Source organism: Synchiropus splendidus, chromosome 15, assembly GCF_027744825.2.
Source record: "Synchiropus splendidus isolate RoL2022-P1 chromosome 15, RoL_Sspl_1.0, whole genome shotgun sequence".
Classification (NCBI taxonomy): Eukaryota; Metazoa; Chordata; class Actinopteri; order Syngnathiformes; family Callionymidae; genus Synchiropus; species Synchiropus splendidus.
In genome coordinates, this window is record NC_071348.1 from 13,476,718 (window position 1) to 13,499,236 (window position 22,519).

Consider the following 22,519-nt stretch of genomic DNA (forward strand, 5'->3'; position numbering starts at 1 on the left):
AATAGCCGAGGCGAGGGTTATAGGTGCTACTGTAGTGGTAGATGGCTGTGTGACTGTGAGATGCTGGGATACTGTGCTGCGGTGCCAGACACTGAATAAAAAAAATAAGCATCTGCTGGCCGTGGTCGTAATACGGGTGGACGTAAGTCGAACAAGTTGTAAGTCGGATGTTACTTGTTTTTAATATTTTTTTAAATTCCTTGTTTCTCTTGTAATTGGGTCTTATTTATTCATTTATAAACAATTTTAATTTAAATTTTGATCTCTGTTTTGATTTTTTTGGGGAAAAAATAAGTCTAAAAAATAAGTAATCTGCGATCCACCATTGATTTGAGTTTAATCTGCTGCCTGTCTTGACACATTTTACAAAGGATTTCCTGTAATAACTAACTAAATCAGCAGGGTTTTTCTTCGTCCTTCTGCAATCAAAGCGAAGCAAGGCGTCATTAGGAGAACAATAGCTTATTCAAAGTAGTGCGGCATTGTTGGCTGATTTGAGTGCCTTCACCATGCTGCGTAATTAAAGCACAGTTCGATGAGGAACTGGTGTATTCGTCTTTGGTTTGCGTGCAGACAGGGACGGACCCATCGTCCATATTGGATTCATGCGTATGAAGAGCAGATGTTTCTCATGGCTATATGCTTCTATTCATTGAATGACATACAGTACAGTGCTTCCCAGTGGATTAGTTTCGGTTCAGACGCAGGCGCGGCGCTGTGTTCAGTGTTTGTGCTCTTGTGTTCATCTGAACGAACAACCAACATATCAATTATTTATCTTGTGTGCTGCTCAATCAGATACTCTGAATCCATTTCTGTCCGTCGTCCACCTGCAGGGATTACAGGATGATGGGACACACCAGGCTGCTTTCTCTGTTCATTAGCATGCTGCCGACGTAGTGCCCACGAGGGCCTCTGGATGTGACACAGTTGGTGTTGCAGGATAAGAAATCGGTGAGCTCACAGTGGCTATGGTTTTACACGGGAATCTACTGTCCACACTTGTTCCTGCTTGGAACTACTGAAGATATCACAATGAGGAGGGCAGTTTAGGCTCTAAAGTGAGTGAGTAAACAGATATTCTTGTGGAGTTTTTCCAAACTGTGCAAGTCATTGACTTCTTTTTAGTGCTCACTTTGTCACATGACAATCACTGTTTTTTTTTACTCGTCGGGTGATGTCCAGACCCCGAAAGGGGAGACCCAACCTTGTAAAGTTGCCCTTTAGTGAAAGTGTTTATTTTAATTTAAACCAGCATCTCGACACTCTCTCCATCTTTAGTAGCTTTGTAGTATTTGCCACCACTTGAAGTGTGAATTCAGAGTCAGAATCAAGTTTATTGCCATGGTTAGTGGGGTTCCCACCAACTAGGAAAGTGCTTTGGAATAAAGTGTTGACAAAAACATATGATATAAAATAAAATAAAATGTGTGACAGCCGAGGGGAAGTAGCCGTTCGGGAGGTTCTGGTCTGGATGGACCGTAGCCTCCTGCCAGAGGGAAGAGGGACAAACAGTCCATGACCAGGGTGAGAAGGGTCGGCTCTGATCCGACCTGCACGTCTCTGGGTCCTGGAGACATACAGGTCAAGAACAGGTGGCAGTCTGCAACCGATCACCTTTTCAGCAGAACGCATGATGCGCTGCAGTCTGCACTTGTCCCTGGAGGTGGCGCTGTTGTATCAGACGACAATGGAGGAGGTGAGGATGGACTGGATGATGGCTGTGTGGAACTCCACCAGCAACTTCGTCGGCAGTCATAGTTTTCGTAGCTGCCTCAAGAAGAACATTCTCTGCTAGGCCTTCTTGAAGAGGGACCTGATGGTTGAGGTCCTTGGTGATGGTGGTTCCCAGGAAGCAGAAGGAGTCCACAATGGGAATGGGTGAACCAGCCAAAATGTGAGGGGACGGAGGGGCTGTGATTCTCCTGAAGTCCATGATCATCTCCACTGTCCTCTGGGGGTTGAGCTCCAGGTTGTTGTAGCTGCACCAGGACACCAGCCGCTCCACCTCCCTCCTGTAAGCCGACTCATCTCCGTCTGAGATGAGCCCGATGATGGTGGTGTCATCGCAGCAAACCTCCCTCTGTTAGCTGTCATACTTTCTGCCCCGCATCTCTTTTCATTCTTGTCGCAGCTAAAAACTATTCATCCGCAGCTCGCCTCTGCAAACGCTTCATAAAAGTTCTACTTTCACATCAAATGCTGTGAGAATCTTCTGAGACGTACAGTAATATAGAGCAAATACATAAAACTGTTTTGTACCACGACTGTGATTCACTGCATGCGTGACATTTCTCACTCCAGACTGCTCTTCTCTAAATGTCATGAATCTTATTGCTCTAAGTTTCATGACGAAATAAATATTTTAGCTTGCAGGGGTTCAAATCCATGCTGCGGGTGATGTGAAAATCCCGCCGACATGATGAGCAAGGAGGCTTGTTAGTCAGCGCTGACTGTGAACAGCCCATGACCTTTGACCTGTAATTGGAGCTGTAAACTGTTTGGAATCCCCTCTAGTGTGTCCGTAACACACCACAGTCAGACTGCGATTGAAAAACAGGGTGACCGAGGCTGTTAATGAATAATATAGAGACAAGGATTTATGAGGCTGTGAAGCGGGACTGGTTAACATTTTTATTCTGTTTGGGCAGGTATTAAGCCCATTACATATTTGTGTGTTTAACCTCTGTCAATGTGGGCGCGCAACAGTTAAACTAGGATTAATATGAAAACATCTGTTTAAATTGACTTTAATGAGATTTTCTACTTTCAAATAATGCATAAAAAAATTGTGTCTAAAATTATTCATTCTATAAATTATGAATTATTTTCTCAGATCTTAAAAATGTCCATCTTTAAACCACTCTACAAACTGTTTTTGGTAACTTTATTTAAATCCGTTTTAATGAATAAATGGTATTCATGTCTTCATTATTATTATGATTTCATCATGTGTTACATACATTCTTGGTTGGCTGACTAATATATTCAATTTATCTTCAGGTATGTGAATATTTAGTTTCCCTGTTATCGAGAGCTTCTTTTAAAATGTTTTACTTTGCTCAATAGATTATTGCTGGCCTCCAACAAAGAGTCCATTATTTGATAATTCAGATAAAATATGCAACCAATTATATTGTTTATACTTTCGCTGAACTTCCTCACACTGCAAAATGGAAAGTGGGATTCCTCATTCTGGCGATTCATGTCCCAAACTGCTCACACAGAATTAGGAATATAAATCACGTCAGGCATCAGAGTGAGACATATTAGTGGAAATCAAGAGCGGCTTATTACTGCAGCTTTTATGCGATTATAAATAAGTAAATGAGCGATTAATCCATGGTATCATCGCATCAATCTTATTAACAAAAACAATTTTCTCAGCTAAATCACTGTAGGCAACTCAAACACAAACAGTAAATGGGCTGTTTTAGGAAACACTGCTCTTATTCCGACTGAAAATGAATGTAACACCAATAATAATTGCTTAGCAATAACGTAGGCTTGCAAAATAATTTGATAAAAACTATTAAAAATATCTCACTGGAGGGGGAAAAAGCACTCACACAACTCCCTTGATGCATTGTATCAGTCATAGTAATGGTTTACTCAGGGGGCCGAAAGCTCGATTTCTTTTTGGTCGCTGTCAGATACTCTCATTAGAACTAATGCGGGCCACACACATAACTATTATCAGCCTGTTTTTGTCCCGATTTTACTCCTTTCTGACCAAGGATTGTTAACCCTTGATAATCGTAACTCTTTTATAAGATCATCCTCTCAGAGAATCCTGCAGTCTGTTGTGTGCTAAGAGTGAAGTTTCCCCGATAGCTGGCTCTCAAAACAGAGACCAACAACTGTGTTAAATATTTCCAACCAAAATTCTTCATTGTGTGTGGGGACGGCCGATCGCTCTTGGAATGGAATGGAGCCAATCCAGAAGCGATCGGACAGAGAAACAAGAAAGTAAAGGAGGATGTTTTGCAAACCTTTGGGGATTCTTCCAGTTAAAAATGCATAAAACCACTATCACCTGAAGCACTTTCATGTTATGAGTTGTGTTTTCGCTTTCATCCTCATGTGTGGGGTCTCTGACGGATAAAAAAGATTTTTAAATTCTTTTTGCGTGTAGTAACTTAGGTGCATCTTTGCTATTGCACTCATGCAGGCAAAACTAACACAGCAAATCAAGGGGAAACTGACATCAAACTGCCGAAGTGGTGGATATTATGCTTGAATTGGCAGCGTGCACTGAGGGCTTGGGACAGACTGGTCAGCATGCAAGACAAATCAAACAAGCTCAGGAAAATAATGTGCAAAGAAAATCAGACAATTTAACTCAGGTAAATAAGGTCCGTTCTCAGCTGTCGAAGGCCCTGTTGACCCAATGTCAGATATTTAAAGCCTTTTTAACTCGCTATCTTCCTCATATTGCCAAAATGTCACTCTTCAAATATCTATACTGCTCCATTCTTTGCTGCTGTCGGATTTAATTTAGCTTGGATCGATGATGTTCACTTCCACCTTAGTCAGCGGCTTCTAAGACTTTCTGGGACTTTCCCAAGACGCTACCCATCCATCAGAAGTGATTGCTTTCCAATATGTTCGGCTGGTTTATTAACAAGACATTAAACGTCATCTAAACACATCACCCAATCACTCAGCACGGACACTTGCCACTTGTTTAACATCTGCTTTTCATGTGGAAATAGAACAGATAAAACAAGAGGTACATGGATGTTGAAGGGATCAGACAAAGACCTGTTCCCCAGGTGGAGCGGAAGTTATGTCACCCAGCAGCATTGTTTTGAAGGGTGTTAAAGCCTGAACATAATTTTCCCTGTGGCCTGAGTTCGTCTTTCAAAGCTAGGTGGAGTATCTGCCACTAAAGCAATCCTTCAACGGGTAAGCATCCTCTGATCGATGAGATTGGAACACCCTGGGAGCCACCTGCCAGTGCTCGGTGATACGGACAAAAGATGGTGGACACATTAGTGACGCAGTGTTGGAGAAATCTTGCTTGAACTTGAATGAGTGTTTATGATTACTCAAAACTTAGAGGCCTCTTAGCTTGATCATCGCATCAATCTTATTAACAAAAACAATATTCTCAGCTAAATCACTGTAGGCAACTCAAACACAAACAGTAAATGGGCTGTTTTAGGAAACACTGCTCTTATTCCGACTGAAAATGAATGTAACACCAATAATAATTGCTTAGCAATAACGAAGGCTTGCAAAATAATTTGATAAAAACTATTAAAAATATCTCACTGGAGGGGGAAAAAGCACTCACACAACTCCCATGATGCATTGTATCAGTCATAGTAATGGTTTACTCAGGGGGCCGAAAGCTCGATTTGTTTTTGGTCGCTGATACTCTCATTAGAACTAATGCGGGCCACACACATAACTATTATCAGTCTGTTTTTGTCCCGATTTTACTCCTTTCTGACCAAGGATTGTTAACCCTTGATAATCGTAACTCTTTTATAAGATCATCCTCTCAGAGAATCCTGCAGTGTGTTGTGTGCTAAAAGTGAATTTTCCCCAATAGCTGGTTCTCAAAACAGAGACCAACAACTGTGTTAAATATTTCCAACCAAAATTCTTCATTGTGTGTGGGGACGGCCGATCGCTCTTGGAATGGAATGGAGCCAATCCAGAAGCGATCGGACAGAGAAACAAGAAAGTAAAGGAGGATGTTTTGCAAACCTTTGGGGATTCTTCCAGTTAAAAATGCATAAAACCACTATCACCTGAAGCACTTTCATGTTATGAGTTGTGTTTTCGCTTTCATCCTAATGTGTGGGGTCTCTGACGGATAAAAAAGATTTTTAAATTCTTTTTGCGTGTAGTAACTTAGGTGCATCTTTGCTATTGCGCTCTTCGTCTAGAAGTGAAGGGCATACCTACGTTGTAAAGATTACATGTGCATTTTGATACAGGATGTTGGAGACATGGGTAAGTGTGTAGAACCCCAGTGCAGAAGACAGGACCAAGGACAGTGAAGATGCTCTGGCCATCTTATTATGATCTATTCTATGCTCTACTCTACTTGATAGATAGATAGATAGATAGATAGATAGATAGATAGATAGATGGCGGATAGATAGATGGCGGATAGATAGATAGATAGATAAATAGACAGGTAGATAGACAGATATACATATAGATAGATAGATAGATAGATAGATAGATAGATAGATGATGGATAGACAGATAGACAGGTAGACAGGTAGATAGACAGATATACATATAGATAGATAGATAGATAGAAAGATGACGGATAGATAGATAGATAGATAGATAGATAGATAGATAGATAGATAGACAGGTAGATAGACAGATATACATATAGATAGATAGATAGATAGATAGATAGATAGACAGATAGATAGATAGATAGATAGATAGACAGGTAGACAGGTAGATAGACAGATATACATATAGATAGATAGATAGATGACGGATAGATAGATAGATAGATAGATAGATAGATAGATAGATAGATAGATAGATAGATAGATAGATAGATAGATAGATAGATAGATAGATAGATAGATGGCGGATAGATAGATAAATAGACAGGTAGATAGGCAGATATACATATAGATAGATAGATAGATAGACAGGTAGACAGGTAGATAGACAGATATACAACTAGATAGATAGATAGATAGATAGATAGATAGATAGATAGATACTTTATTGATCTCCGAAGAGAAATTCCCATTACCAGCAGCATGACAGGTGGAAACATAAGAGCAAGTAAAAAACAATGCTACAAATAAGATAAGAAAAAACAACAACAGTCCAGCATGTGAATGTGTGTGTGTGTCGCGACCTAACTTGATCTGAGCTCCGCCTTTGTAATTCCCTCCATTTTGTGTGAGTCTGGTGGTAAGGTGAATGCAGATGACAGCGCAAAGCTTGTGCGTCCCTCACTTGTAAGGTGCAGAAGTGGCTCATTGTTTGGTGGGTAGAAGGCCAGAAGCAGCGACCAATAGTGAAGGTGCTTGTGTCGTGTGGCAGCGAGCAACAGAGGTCAAGGATCTCCTTCCAGAAGCAAAAAAGAAGAAAGAGTCCACGATGATGGAGACCGTGAAAAACAAGGAGAGAAGAGGCCCGATCAGAGCGTCTGGCATGGGGAAGTGACCACGCAGACCCTAATGCCACAAGAAATATTGCTCCTGCGTAAAGGCAAGAGCAGCAGCAAAGAAGGGTAAAAAAAGAGGGATGTAGAGTTGAGATGATGGATGCGGTGCTCTCGTTTCGTGCCCCCTAACGAACACTCTAATTAGTGTTTGTGTAATTCCACACTGTCTCCTCCGCCTGCTCATCTTAATTAACTACATTCATCTTCCCCTCCCTTCATCCATCCCTTTCTCATAGCCCCTCTCTCTCCCTCAGCCCTCCTAAAATAACACACTGACTGTCTGAACCCACCTGGACCAGACCTGCTTTTACTTAAGCACTATCTCTCCTTCCATCCCCTGTCACCTGTTTTTTACTCCCTCCTCCTCTCGCAGCCAGCGTTTTTCTACATTCTGAGAGCTTTCTGAGACCCGTTCTCACTTCACCTCCGTACTTTTCTGCAGTGGTTGTTGGAGCGGGGCCACCCGTGCCGGTCTCCAGGGTTTTGAACACCAGTTTAGTCGTCCAAGTTGGACATTTTATCAAGCCATCTCAGCGGTGCTGGTGGAAATAGACTTATTCACTGCGATTATTGCCGCGACGTATTGGGGTGTTTAAATAATCCCATTGCACTTTCTTCAAGCGACGATTCTTCCGAATTGTTCGACCAGCATTGCTGGGGTTATAGGTCATGAGTGGGTGGGTTTGGGGTTTCAACAGATGTTGAGAGCAAGATTGGGGAATGACCTTGTTGTCAACCAGTGTTATCCTTTGGCAAAAGCCCTTGATAGTGAGTGGCTTTTGGTTAGTGTATTTCAAATCCAATATTCAAATAACACCCAACTTAGGACAGGGATCGGTTCCGACCAGCCGTTCAGATTGGATGTAAGTCGAATGCCATTCAAAATAGCTGATGGAAGGTTTACAGGTACTACTGTAGCCCGCGATGCCGGGCTGCTACGTGCTGCGGTGCCAGACATTGAATAATTAAAAAAAAAAAAGCATCTGCTGGCCGTGGTCGTAAGTACGAGTGGACATAAGTCGGGCAGGTTGTAGGTCGCATGTTACTTGTAGTTGAAAAGGAATGCAGAGCAGCGAACTTGCGAACTAAAGTTTGCGAACCGAAGTTGGGCACAGATAAAATTGTTATATCTGCCAAGCACCAACTCATGAAGACAAAATTAGGATTGTTACATCTGTGGTGCACCCCGATAATCTCTAAACAGTACACTGTGATTCTGTTTCAGCACAGATCGAAGAGCATCCTTCAATCCAGAAACCTTGCATGTTCACACACAATAAAACAAAAAAAAGACATCACGAGCGGAAAAACAGCACACAACATAGAAGTCCACAGGATGATGGTGGTTTTAAAGGAAAATCCCAAAAGAAACAACCGGACTATAAGCCGCTACTTTTTCCTCGCGGTCTTGAACCCTGTGGCTTATCCAACGACGCGGCTAAGATATGGATTTTTCCAGGCTAAAGAATGTGGCTGCCAAGACAAAAATAAAACCGATGACATCACAGGCATTTTATTTACCTAAAGCGCTCAAAATGTTTTCCACAGAGCCGATCTCCTGGAGGCCCAGAGATGAGAAGCAGCAGCTGAGACCGGCTGTGGTGCCAAAACAGTGCATTTTGAGCGCATTAATGCAAATAAAAGATGTGAGGAGCTCATGATTCAAGTTCTGAACATTGCCAAATTTGTTTCAAGAGTCTCAGTCCGTTTTCAAAACTAGTTCAGAAGTGGTCCTCGTGGTCGCTTCTTGACTGGCTGCGTTTTACTCCATGTTACAGTTCACATGGGGAGTGGCTGGCTCTCCCTGCAGACACGGACTTTTGGTCCAAATATTGAACCATGTTTGTCATTTGCGATTGTTCAGGCCAGACAGTTTTAGAGTGGATTATCTGGACGAATTCACTCTAAACACACCTCACACAGACGGATTATCGGTGAAACTTCAGAGTAGAATAGGGAAGATATATTACCATAAACTGCTCGTGTTTGACCAGTCAGTCATTATGTTAATAATTACTCATTAATGTGACTATATTTTACCAAGCAGTGGTCACTGAAAGTTCAATCGTAGCAGCATTATAATGACTCATAATCATCAGTAAATTAGCCAATAATTGGCTTTTAATGGTTAAAATGTTCTGAATCTAATGTGTAACCAGAGTCTCTTACTGGATCATCTTATGAGTGTATCAGAGTGTGTGGCCCCATTAGCTGTGTATGCAGAGGAATTACTTTTTGTCAACTGCTGTTACGTCACAGTCCTGCATAATTCACATCTCTAAGTTTTGTAGCATTAACACTGAAGGGTTCCGTCAATGCTTTTGCATGTCGTCCAAATAGGTTGTCCCTAATGCCTACAGGCAGGATAAATGGGCTGGGAACTGCATCCTACAGCAAACTCTATCCTTTTAAGTGCTCAGCTTCACATAATGCAGATCAGTTACGCCAAAGTCAAATGGCCTTTTGCCCCAGACAAAACATACACGCAGCTGTCTTCTCATAATGGACCGTTTCTAAGAAAGCTTTTTTTATTGCCTAGTTAATAGTCAACACAAAGGCTTTGGACAGGCAACGAAATGCATCAAGACAAGGGCATTAAATATGCACATTGAATCTTGACATTAAACTCATTTGGATGGAATATAATTTTTTTTATATATTATATATAATAAATATATTAGATTTTTAATCTTTTATCTTACTTTGAATGAAAGATATATGTAAAAAATGAAGCAGATAAGGTGAAAAAAATGGGAGGGAACTTGTTACGATTCGGAATTAGATGTTAAGTTAATATAAAGCCAAATTTCAGACAATTTCTTGTCAAAAATGAAGTGATGAATGTCAGAGTGATGTCAAGTGATAACCACCAGCAAAGAGTCTTGACAGGAAGAACACACTTAATCATGAATATTAGAGCAAACTCGGCAAAACAGAAAGAAGTGTGGGCGTCGCTGAACCGGGAGAGAGACACGCACAAAACCCAGGAATAAATCTGAAAACACAGAACTAATGAGAATCAGAATAGATAGAGAAAAAAAGACGACAAACAAACCATGAAACAAACCAGCTAAATGAAAGACCAGGAAGCAACTTAGCAAGTGAAAGCCAAATTACACAGCAAATTCAATAGTGTTATTTCAACTCAGACAGTTCAATTAACACTTTCAAAGTGCCTGTATTGGTCCACTCTCCACAAGTGAGGTAAAACAACACTTTAGCAAGTGTTTGACATGACACTAATTTCATTCACAAGTGCTGAATTTGACCAACACTATTATCAAAAATTAACACTTGTTTTAACACTCAATAGAATGAATCATATTACCTCTAATAAGAGTGTTGATTCTAACCAAAACTTTACATTTTTAATTCCTTTAACACAACTCTTGCCACTTCAAAATACAGAAAAATCAAATCACACAAGGTGCAGTTGAAGCCCATATTTCAAACACGCACATGATGTAAAATTGTGGTAACAGAAGAACAAATTTTGTCCCTTTCAGCCCAACAAATCTGTGAAGACCAGCTGTTTGAATATACTGTCGGTGCCATCACTCTCATGTCAATGTGTGCCGGCCCTTCTGCTCGGCAGGAATAAAGTTGGATTATATGTCCTAACAAGCTTACAATGTCAGGATCTGTCAACTAAAGAAAATGAATTATAATTCCCCGGTGAGCCTTTAGTTTGTGTCATGTTACAAAAAAGGTATTAAAAATAAGATGACGCTAAACCACAGAACACAAGAAAACAATGAAACCTGGAATTTCTCACAACAAAAAGCAAAAGATTCTTGAGGGAAGCAACTCAGTTGAATGGCACCTTCAGTTGGAGGCTGCAAGAGGGGCTTATGTGAGCATTTACAGAGAGGCTTGACAGCATAGTTGATGACTGCCCGCTATTATGTTTTTTCAGCAGGCTGCAGATAGATCGAAGTACCTGCCATCATTTAGCCCCAAAGTCAAAAATGGCTTTCTGGCTTCCTGCTTTTCAGTAGTCAGTCACTGTGACAGAGGACTGCAGGGAGTCGGGCTCCACGCTTACCGCTATCTCAGCAGACACACACATGTGCTTCCACACACATGCGTACTCCACATCATAAATATTCTGCACACATAGGTACCCAAGCACACAAACCCAATCAGACAGGACGGGCAGAGGACCACAGGTGCCATTCAAACAGGAGAGAGGGCAACCATCTCACAAGAATTTCCGTCCTTCATATACTGTGATTTCTTTGTGGGAACAACCTGTTTCAAATGTGTTTCCGGATCTTCTTCTTCTGCCTGTTTTCACTCAATGGACACGGCTCCTGGCTTTCCTGAGAGCAGCAAAAACCCTTCTTCATCTTTTTCCCTTTAGCACAGCAACGTAGCATCGCATCCAATGTGCCAGATTTTACACAACAGAACAATCAAAATCTTCTGTCAAGAATGAAAGGAACAGATTCCTGTTTCACCAAGTGACCTCTGTTCTAATTTGAGTGTAGACGGCAACCAAGGAAGCAATAATTGACTGCAAGTTGATAAAGCGATCGCAAAAGCTCAGGTCGTATAAGTAGAAATAAGACTCAATTAAAATCATTTGCTTAATAAAGTAGGGATGGCAGTGCTTCAAAGTACGAGATGATTCTGTAAAACGGTCGTGCCTACTCCTTTACACTTTTCAGACCCTTAACGACACTGCCGGCAGGAAATATTATTTACGCCACACTTTCTCCGCAGAATAACTTTTTGTTTTTCTTGTTTTGAGGGGCGGCAATGGAGTGACGTCTTGTCTGTTTCTGGGTAAACACAAACAAGTCACCAATAACGCCGCTCACTTCGCTCATTACCATATTTGGTCGCGTGACGCGCCGTTCACATCCCACATTACTATATATGGTCACTCGATGCGTCGCCCACTTCGCCGCATGACACGGAATGTCATTGTGAATTCTGGAATATGCTCAACAGTGCACCCAATCAAAAACACAACATATTGTACACTACAACATATTGCAGGCAGGTTAGGTGTTACACCTACATGGACATGGGATCCATGCAACACAGATTGCACTAACCACTGCTCAGTATCACTCCTTTGAGGTTGTAGATGCTGGATTAAAACCATCAATGTGATCAAGTGCCGTACTGTGGTGTAGAACTTTGGTAAACTAGTTGATATTGGTGATTTAATCCAGCGAAAACTCTGTCACGAAAACAATTTTCACATGAAATATTATCTCTAGAATTCTCAACCTTTGCTTTTGATAAGCAAAGTAAGACAGTTGAAATCGCAACAATAAATACCATGAAATCAGAATTAATCAAAGCGAAATATAAACCTGCTCAGTACCCACCTCACTCTTCAACTTCCACACGTGACGCTGCTCCCACCTACAGTTCCCGTCCTTGAGGGTGCAAGGTGCCTTTAGGCATTGATCTCAGATCAGCTGAGCCAGTGTAAAACCTAACCTTTAAAACTACAAGGAAAATGCAAATCTGACCTTAGATGACAGGCGAAGTTAAACCTCTTCCCACTCTCCTAATCTCAGTGCCCACTGGGCTCAGTATCACCTGTGCAGCCATGGCTGCTGCTGCCATTGATGAAATGTAGACGTTAAAAAGAATAGGTGGCAGCTGGGGCTTGCAACCTGCACCTGTTCCTCTTTTGTGGCGCTGAGTAGTTGCAGGTGAAGGGATCTTATTGTGTGTCTGCTTGCGTGGGCAGAAGTACATTCACCAGAGAATACAGAACACATTTGATGTAAACGCTTTCTAGAACATTTGTCAGGCTACCTTGGTCCGAAGTTCCACAGTGTCTTGAATTATTGCCACTGGAAATGGGTTGTCAGTCTACTGTGTTTGGAGTCTTGAGGTTGAGCTTCAGGATTGTACGTGCAGCAGGGGAGCTTCAGGGAGAAATCAAATTACAGCTGTACCATCAGGAAGCAAACACAGACGATGAAAGCGGAGACAGTAGTGAGCCAAGTACAATATACTCAACGCTGTCTGGATTACAGTTATTACGGAACATTTTCAGAGCAAATCAACAGAAAGCCAAAGCACACTTTGAAAAGAACATAGCATCAGTTTAGTTTCAAGTGTTTGTACAAGCGTCTCTCAGGTGAGAGATTATTTCGATCTGCAGGGGCATGTGCCTCAAAATATTCTCTACCTCCATGTTGAGATGAAGTCCAACCAAATATTGCCACCATGGATTGCGATTCCGACGCGGACGATTCTGAATGGAACGATCGATTTAGATTTAAATGTATTATAGACAGAACTAAAAGCGGAACTCACTAGTGCAGCACGCCGTGACCCGAACACTGTTTGGGATGGATGTAAACAAACATGGATGACTGCTAGATTCGTTTGTTTCCGACAGTCTTTTAATTCACTGTATTGATGAGCCGCTGAACAACACCGGTCAGACACACAAACAATGAACGCCTTTACCTCTTAGACTCCGCCTATCCAAACATCCGTCAGTCTCCACCCTTGTGAGGAACTCCATAATACTCACTACTACACGCTGTCATCCATGATGATGTACTATGTACATTTACTTATTTATATATTTTGTGTGTATGTTCTTTGCGCTTGAAATACTCACTGCCCTTTGCAAATAAGAAATGTTCTTAAAACATTGCAGCCTGATGCTTTTTTTCAGGGTAAAGACTGATGTTAGTTTTTTACAAGCTAACTGACAAATGTCTTTATTTAGTGTCATGTTGTTCCACAACCATAAATGGTCCCAACTTTCACCACAATTTTTTGTTTGCCGCAAAAACTTTTTGATTCAGTCAAACAGAATAGTCCAAAAAAGTCAGGTAGGGACTGAACATAAACTAGCAATGTCATGCCTTTTAGTTAACCCACAAGGCACCTCCCTTACGACAAAAACTGTCGGATGTTTCTTGTATGGAATGAGAAAAATTGTGAGAAAAAAAATCCACTTGAAAAGCATTCTGTTTGGAGGTACAGTAGGAGGAAGACGGCGATGAGGAAGACAACCACTGAGGTTGAAAGATGTCACAAAGGAGGATGTAAGATGTGACCAATGGAGGATACACAAGAAACGTCTACTTGAAGGCGAACTCCTCATCTACAAGATGACACATAAGATCTCATTTGAACTTGATATATATAACTTGTATATCTGCCCATTTAAATGAACAGCTGTGATCCAACTATCAGGAGGCATCAGCAGTATTTTCCACAGCATAAACATTTAATGGCCCAGTTCATGCGTGCTACACATCAAGCCCAGATGGCAGAGTCACACCTAAGCATTCAAAAGAGATGTATGGTGTTGTGATCATTTTCATGTTCGCTTGCGTAACGGGGTCTCTATTTTCACTGCCTTCCTTTTGTCTCTCTGTTCTACTTCAGCTTTTACTTCTCATCTGCTGATGCTATCTGACTGCTCAGGTCTGGTGAATAGATTTGCAAAGCAAGTAGGTAGATAGTAGCGGCGTGTGAGGCAGCACAGCAGGGTGAGAGTGATTATACATCTCTCCTGAGTGCAGCGATTGTTTATTATTATCAACGCAAAGTCATGAGGCATCAAACCCGCTATCTTCTAACATCATTTTTCCCAGCGTCTTAACTGTGAAGCACGTATCGGCTCGAGACCAGTCTCCCCTGCTATCTGAATTTGGCATCGCCTTTTTTGAACAACCAACACTGACGTCTGATGTGCAAGTTAAATAAATAAAATCATTTCTTCACGGTAATTTTCGTCAAACCTGCCAAATGCAGCCTAAATATTTGACACAGAAGGCGAGAAGATCAGTGAAAAGTGAGATCAAAGGCAAATGTGTGTGTGTACCCGTTGCCATGTGCGTGCGTGTCAGAATGGTGGTAGTGGTGATGAAACATTTTCTGCAGTGTGATTTTTTTTTTTAACACCCAAAACTGCTTTCCATCGACACCACACATGGAAGTCCTTCTGGCTTAACCCTTCGCACGTTGGTCCAGCGGCGATTCTTCAGACTCCTGTCACCTGCTTCTGTTCACTTTCCTCAGCCTCCAAATCAACACACACCAATAGTATTTGTCTTCATCAGTCCCTCCATTTTCCTCACCCCTCCTTGTGTTGGGCCTCCTTCGTTCAATATTTCATGCTGTTGAGAGCATATCTATTCTGAGCCCTCTCTCCCCCATTTTCTCTCTTTCCATACATGCTTTCTCTCCCTCTACCTTTCCAGGCCTTGTGTGTGTATATAAAAAAAACCTGCTACTACACATCACTCTTGCTGTCCTCTCCTTCTTTGTCTTGCTTTATAAATCTTTCTTTACCCTTCAGTCGGTATATCTCATTGCACTCTTAATGTTCTGTGCCCCATCTAAGTCTTTCTTCCACCCGTGACTTACATCCACTTCCTTTCATTTCCTTTTCCCTCTGTCCTGCTCTCACCTCCCCTCCACTGACTCAGTTTGCGTGACTGTTCAAAAGTATCAGCCCCTGTCCTCCTTCTCTCTTTCTTTCCCACTTGGATTCTCTGAACACTGAGAAACCCTGTTCTCTCTTTTTGCACCTCTTTTTTGCCTCCCCTCCTCTCTGACATGCCCGCTCTCCCATCCAATCTTAGTGGCACCTCTCCTCTTTTACATCATCCTCCTCCCCTCTTTTATTTTCCGTCCTCTGGTAAGTCAAACTGGGCGCCGTCCTCCTTCTCGTTTCCTCCCAGCTTTTAGCCTGTACCAGTGTTGTTTTAGGCACAGCAGTGAAAAGTAAACAGTGAGATTGAAAATTCGTGTCAGTCAGTCGGGTGAGAGAGAGACGGGGTGGGAGTCGAAGAGGCAGAGGTGGAGAGGGAGCGAGAGGAGGCGGGGGGAGTGTCAGTACAATTTACTAACACCACAGTGAACAGCGAAGCAGGCCAAGACATAGAGTGAGCGAGAAGCAAGTGAGAAAGAGAAGTTTATGAATGCAGCACAAATCCAAATCTGCGAATTATTAAGGCCACGTGCCACGCAGAGCCGACTGAAAATGAATGTCTTCAATATCATACTGGCATCACAGGACGGCTATTCTTGCTTGAGTTATCCTGGAAATTCATTTGTTTAATAAAGCTTTTTATTCAAATAATTACGGTTACAACATCATTTTTTACACAATAAATATATACGTTTGTGGAAGAGCATTTATTAATACGTTCTAACTGTAATCAAAATGCTTAATGATCACCATATGCTTCCATATATCCATGTCTGTATTAAAGCATTTATGGCTCACTTTCCTAAAAGAAACGCTACATTTCTTACTAACCCAGGATCATGCAGCCTTTCTGTCTTTTCAATGCTCACACTCCTTTGAGAATGTTCAGATATGTTATACATAATTGCACAATTGTATAAATAACTAATGTTTTTGTTAATTTAATTTTCATTTCATATAAACATTAAATATACAGTTTACAATATACAGTCCATGTCCTCAATAATGTCTGCTCATGTGACTGATATGTGACTTGCTCCTGCTCTATTCTGTTTTGATAAGAAAAACAGAAGATTAATAAACAAATTAATAGTACTACTACTAATACCACTACTACCACTACTGCTACTACTACTACTAGTACTACTACCAATAATAATATATGTAGCATCGCAATGTCTTGGTCAGTCAGTAACAACTACTGGTCCATCCTGCCTACAGTTTTGTTTTGAACTGTATGTATGTACATATTTTTTTGTACATTGTTAGATTATAGGTTGTTTGTATGTGTATTGAGCAGCTGGACACCATACTTTCTTCATTGTGAGATAGATAAAGCAATCGTAATCGCTATCACTGAATAATTTAAAAAATTAATAGAAAATAATGGGAGACATTTGTTAATTTAATTTATCAACATTTTTTACTATATAATATGAATAAATAAATATATGTAAGAAAATGAAACAAAAATAACGTATTAAATATGGAAATAAATATGGAAATGGGAAAATACATTAATATAAAAAAGAAAAATACCTATAAAGTAATAGATTTTAATTGGAATGAATGTTTTTACATATTGCAATCACGTGACATTTGTGAAACTATCATATCACATGGCTTTTTAGTTGATACATTGCATACAACTAAGCCAGTATTTGTACTTTTATGATGCATAAAATGAAAAGGAGCAGAGCGAACATTTTATTTTCCTCTTTCCTCATTTTTTAGCTCAGTGTTTGTGTGTAAACTTGCGTTTGCCCTTATTTTGAATGCCGTTATAAAGGGAAATTATTATTGGAATGAATGGATTTATCTGGACATCTACAGTGACACTGCTTTAAAAATCCCTCAATAAGAGGTTCCTGTCGTCTGTTAGATCAATCTGCTCAGGCATTGTTGACTGTATGTCTTGTTAGTATACGTGCAGAGTTTACTTTCTGAGTGGTGTCGGGATTTGAGCCCTACAGGAGTCCAATATCTAATTAATACTACAGTGACAATGCTCAGATTCGATTTCAAGGTTGCAGAAAGGAACGTTTGACAGATGTGTTGGTGGCCAGCTCTGCTTTTGCAATGTCATAAGCGCCTTGGTGTCACTATGTGCAGCAAACCCTGAGGTCGTTCCTCATAATAACCCCAATACAAAAGTAATCCAATTGCACAGCTGGAAGAATCCAACCTGGATGGTGGGAACTGACGGTGACGTTTGCTGAAATAGAACATGTCAGTGATGCTTTAGAGAAAGCACATGGACAAGCGTGAAAAATATATTTTTTCTTTGGTATAAAGGAAGGGAAGAATTCCTGCCTTGGTGGTGTTTGAGTTTCCCAGTTTGTCTTCAAGCTGGGGATGGACTATTTTGGGGTGGGATATATACTGTAGCGCCATAAAGGTGGGCTGAAGGTCTAGTTCTTCACAAGCAAGCACTCTCTCTGTGCTCACATGTGAGTTAGGGGAAGAAAGAGAAAAGGTAAGGCACCACGGTGGCCTTATGAGGGTCCTCCAGTGGAACTGCCTCACTCTCTTTTCACCACCCTTGAACTCAGTTTATGTCAACATGATGGCCAATGTCAAATACATGACGGATGATTCTGTTTGTCTTCCTCTATGTCAGGGGTGGGCAAGTAAATTTCATATGGGGCCACATTATATACTGGGACTGTTGTGCGGGGCCATCGAGCCAACAGACAGGAGAAAAAGATGCGTTAATGTAAGTTAAATTATGTCACTCATATAGTATAAAACAAGAGGAGTACAGAAAAAAATGTAAAAAAACATGATAATAAAAGCTTCAAATATGTCACTTGGTTATATATTGCTTTATTTTCTTTTTGATGGCAATCTTAAATATTGAAAAGTCTTTCAAAGTGGTGAACGTCGTGGTAGTGCAACCAAGGGTAAAAAAGGCTCTTTATTGTACAGCATTTTTCCCTCTATATCTCCAATTCATTTATTTTTAGGTACAAGAAATAACGCTAACATGGGTGTCACTCATTAAAAGAATCCATTTTAAGATTTCTATGCAAGTCTTATTAGCTATGGGGGAACAAGACTCGTGTAATGGGGGGAAAGGAATATAAAGACCTTTGAGTTATATTTAGAACTCAAATACGGGTGATTGATGAAATAAACTACCCCAAGACCCCGAGAGGGCCCTATAAATGCAGGCCCACATGTGGCCCCCGGGCCTCGGTAACTGTCCAGGGTGTTGCTTGAAACACCTCACAACACTGTAACCAGAATAGGCACTAGAAATAAAACACAAGACAATCATTAGCGATTTACACAGTAGTAGTACAGACAAAAATAGCTCCTAATATTTGTCTTTTGTTTCTTGTTCTGATGTGGTTCTGTGTGCTGCACTGACAAAGAGGCACTTTAATTATAATGGCTGTTCACCGCAGAGTTGAGCCTTGTGATGCTTTTAATAGTCAATTTGCAGTGTCAAATTGAGTGAACGACGGGCATTTTATAGAGAAAAGAAATGCTTGTTAACAAGACGGAGGAAGAAGAGACAAGCAGACCACCAGAGACCATGAAGAAAATAGACAAGAGCAAAATAGAATGAGTGGGCGGAAGGCATCCAAGGTTTGTTGTGAAATTGTGGGGATAAGAAAAAGGGGCTGGAGGGGGATATATGGGCAGCTTATAGAGTGACAGGAAAGACAGAGGGATTCCCCAATGACGGCCCATCTCTCCCACTTTCTTACTTTCCTCTCCCTTATTTCCCTCCTTTTTTCTCTTAATAAATCATTCTGACTTCTCCTTAACCAACTCATTCCCAGCAGGCAGCATGAAAACTGTAACGTTTCTCCTATCTGCTCCTCCGCCTGCCTCTGCCTCTCTGCTTCTCCAGTGCACAAGCTGCTACACACACACTTGCGCACAGTAAGTGACAGAGGGGGGCAAATTACTGTAGATTTCACCGTGCCACTGCAGGACAGAGCGACTGCATTAATTTTGATGTACAGCTGCAATGAGACACGTTCAACCAGCATGAGCAAACTCCAGAAAATACACTAACTATCTTCGGACTGAATTGGCAAACTTAAATCAGCATCTGTCACTATAGTTTTAACACATCGACGCTGCTGTTATTTGGTGTTATTATATTTGGACGACAGAAATGGAAGCGTTAAATGTCAGTGGAAGCTGAACATGTTTACACTTTAGAAGGAAGCATCCATCATCCAGTTCGGTTTGTATTTGTACAAAGATCACAAGACAGTGAGGGTGACAGTAGTTTGTTGACATTTGTTTTGACTTCAATATATTTAAAAGTGCAGTTTCCTCTGTTGGGGAGTTTAAGGAGGACTTTCAGGATGAACACGAGTCGCGAGACTTCCTTGTCCTATCCATCATTTATATGCCCCAATAAAGTACCAGACAACAATGAATATTGAATGAGTAAGTAAGAGACTACATGACGTCCCACAATGCACTTGTGCTACGAAATGTTTTGTCTTCGTGTGAGAAAGAAATGTTTAGTTTTTACATCAACACTGATGTTAGTGAAGACAGTCATTTTATTATGAATATTTCAATTTATATACTGTACAAGGCTTTCAACCGAAAGGCTTTCAACCGAAAGATGCTTCTGTTTATTGTGTCGTCACTTTTTTTTTTGCATATCATTTGTACCAACAAGTTTGTAATAGATTTGCGAGTTGCATTAGCTTTTTGCTTATCCTCCGACGCTAACATAGCTTGTTTGCATCGTATCTTTTAACTAAGTTAGCAGTTCAATTTTGGTTAGTTATCTACGTGGATTGACATTTGTTTTATATTTTTACAGTTAGTATTTCATCTGCTCATACTTCCTCTTTGCTAACTTTCCATTCTGTTATCGAGTGAGTTTATGATCTGATAATGATCTAATTGACATAAGCAAGCTAAGGCCACATATATGTAATAAATGCAATCACTTCTGCTTTTTTTCTTGCTCTGTAGTTGTAGCTTCTGTATCAAGGGTGAATACATTTGTAATTATTTTAATGGTATAGGCATAATAGCTTTACTAAATTGAGGTTTGCTGTTTTTATTTTATGTATTATATATTTAGATATAATAATTTAAGCTCATTGGTACCTTTTGGATCACTATATATTGTTGTTATTATTATTAGTTGTTGTATCAGCAGTATTTGTATTACTATTATTACTGCATAATATAATATATGATAGACCTGTACAAATAATCAAATATTTATTCATTAATATAGTTATAATTGTGTGGTAGACTTAAATAATTTGAAAGCGTCAAATATTGGTCACACTTAATTTATTTACTTTATTTATTTTACTGTCAGTTACTGTCAAGTGTAAATAAAACAATGAAAAAAATCTTACTCCAAAATATATATTTTAAAATTTAGTTAAAAAAAAAAAATGCGTGTTTGTGTGTGTATCTGTTTGCTAGTGGTTGTCTGTAAACATGTGCCCAGGGAGTGGCTGGTTAGCTTTCCAGGGTGTCCTCCACCTCGCCCCCTATGTAGCCAGGAGGGACTCCATCCTCTTGTCTAAGGAATAAGCAGAATATAGTGATTGAATTCATGAAGGAGGGAAATGAATAGATCTGTCTTGAACGGTGTTGAAACCACGGGACTGGTGAGTCGTTCTGCGGTTTTCTGCTGTAAAGGCATCTTACAAAGGAACTGTAAACTCTCCCATGCAGCCGGTGACAAGAAGTTGAAGTCGCAGGGATTTCTGAGGAGCGGAGGAGGAATGCGCTTTTGTGGATGGCTGGGGGTGGAGTTAGAAAGTGGACGAGCGCTGGATACCAAACAGTGAGAGGAGACGGAGGAGAGAGGCAGAAGAAGGGGAGAGACAAGAGCGGAGGCTGCGCCGCGATGCTGGTTGTCGGATAGAAGACCTGCGAAACTGACTGGCTGGACGGATGGAGAAAGGAATTACACCAGACCAAAAGAGCTGAGGACTTTCTTTTGTTTTCGTCACTGTTTGGTCGCTTTATCGCGCAAGCAGTCCTCAACTCTTTGACACCGTTACATGCCCGGAGGAGGACCGACCTCTCGCCTGGACTGCTACCCCAGTCTCGCGAACTCCTCCGGCGGGCTCAGCTGCAGCTCTTCCCGGTGAGCGGGGACGCTTCCGAGGGACTTAAGGAACTTGAACATCTATTGTTTTAAGCCTCATTGCAGAGTCCCCTTCATGCCCGAGGGAGGGGGGTTCGTTTGTGACCTCCCAATAGAGTTTTACAGCACTTATTCCGCAGTCCTTGAATAGAATGTTTGACGCTGTTTCCTCTGCTTATCTGACCTGCCAGGCATTTGCTGGGATGTTTGAGTCGCGTTGTTTGGTGGGGTGAAGGGACCAAGAGAGTGGCCGGAGAGACCGAGGGACGCAGGCCAAGAGAGGAGCCGGGAGGATGGCTCTGGTCGCGCTGGCTCTGTGGGTGCTTACGACTCTCACCTGGGCGAACCTGCTCCAGGTGTCCGCCAACAGACACTCCGTCTACTGGAACAGCTCCAACATCCAGTAAGAACCTCTCTTCTTTGTCCTTTCTTTGTTGTTATTTCGTTGCAGATCCATGCACTCACACGTCCATCATTACTTGCTGGGAAGCTCCTGGCTGCATATTAGACAGAATTTTCACTCTCTTCTTGATGTGTGTTTTTGTATGTTCTCCTTTCTCGAGCTGTGCTTTGCAAATACTCACCATCCAAGCATCTGAATACCTCAGTTGTAGTAATAAATGTTCACAAAAATGACTTTTTAATTCACCATTCAAATGATTCATCTCTAGATTATATTTTTAAAATCTGAGTTTCAACCTTATTATTCTTAAAAATGCAGCACCGTCTCATCTAAACTCACACGTACATCGTCAGTTACTATCAACTTTTCTATCTAAACATATTATTCAAGTAGCTTTATTGAATATATTTCTGGCTCCGACTTGAC

The 22,519-nt window shown here is 41.0% G+C and overlaps 1 protein-coding gene across 2 annotated transcripts in view; it reads left to right on the forward strand.

Moving 5' to 3' along the window:
- Nucleotides 1–22,519, forward strand: part of efna3b (ephrin-A3b) — a 115,825-nt gene that overhangs the window by 24,097 nt on the left and 69,209 nt on the right. The window contains exons 1-2 of one of the 2 annotated variants that reach the window (XM_053887155.1): nucleotides 21,313–21,690; nucleotides 21,882–22,093. In XM_053887155.1, the coding sequence (XP_053743130.1) occupies nucleotides 21,984–22,093 (110 nt within the window). In that variant the 5' untranslated portion in view covers nucleotides 21,313–21,690; nucleotides 21,882–21,983. Of the gene's footprint in view, nucleotides 1–21,312; nucleotides 21,691–21,881; nucleotides 22,094–22,519 lie in introns of those variants that run through there. The other variant, XM_053887156.1, reaches the window with a different exon arrangement.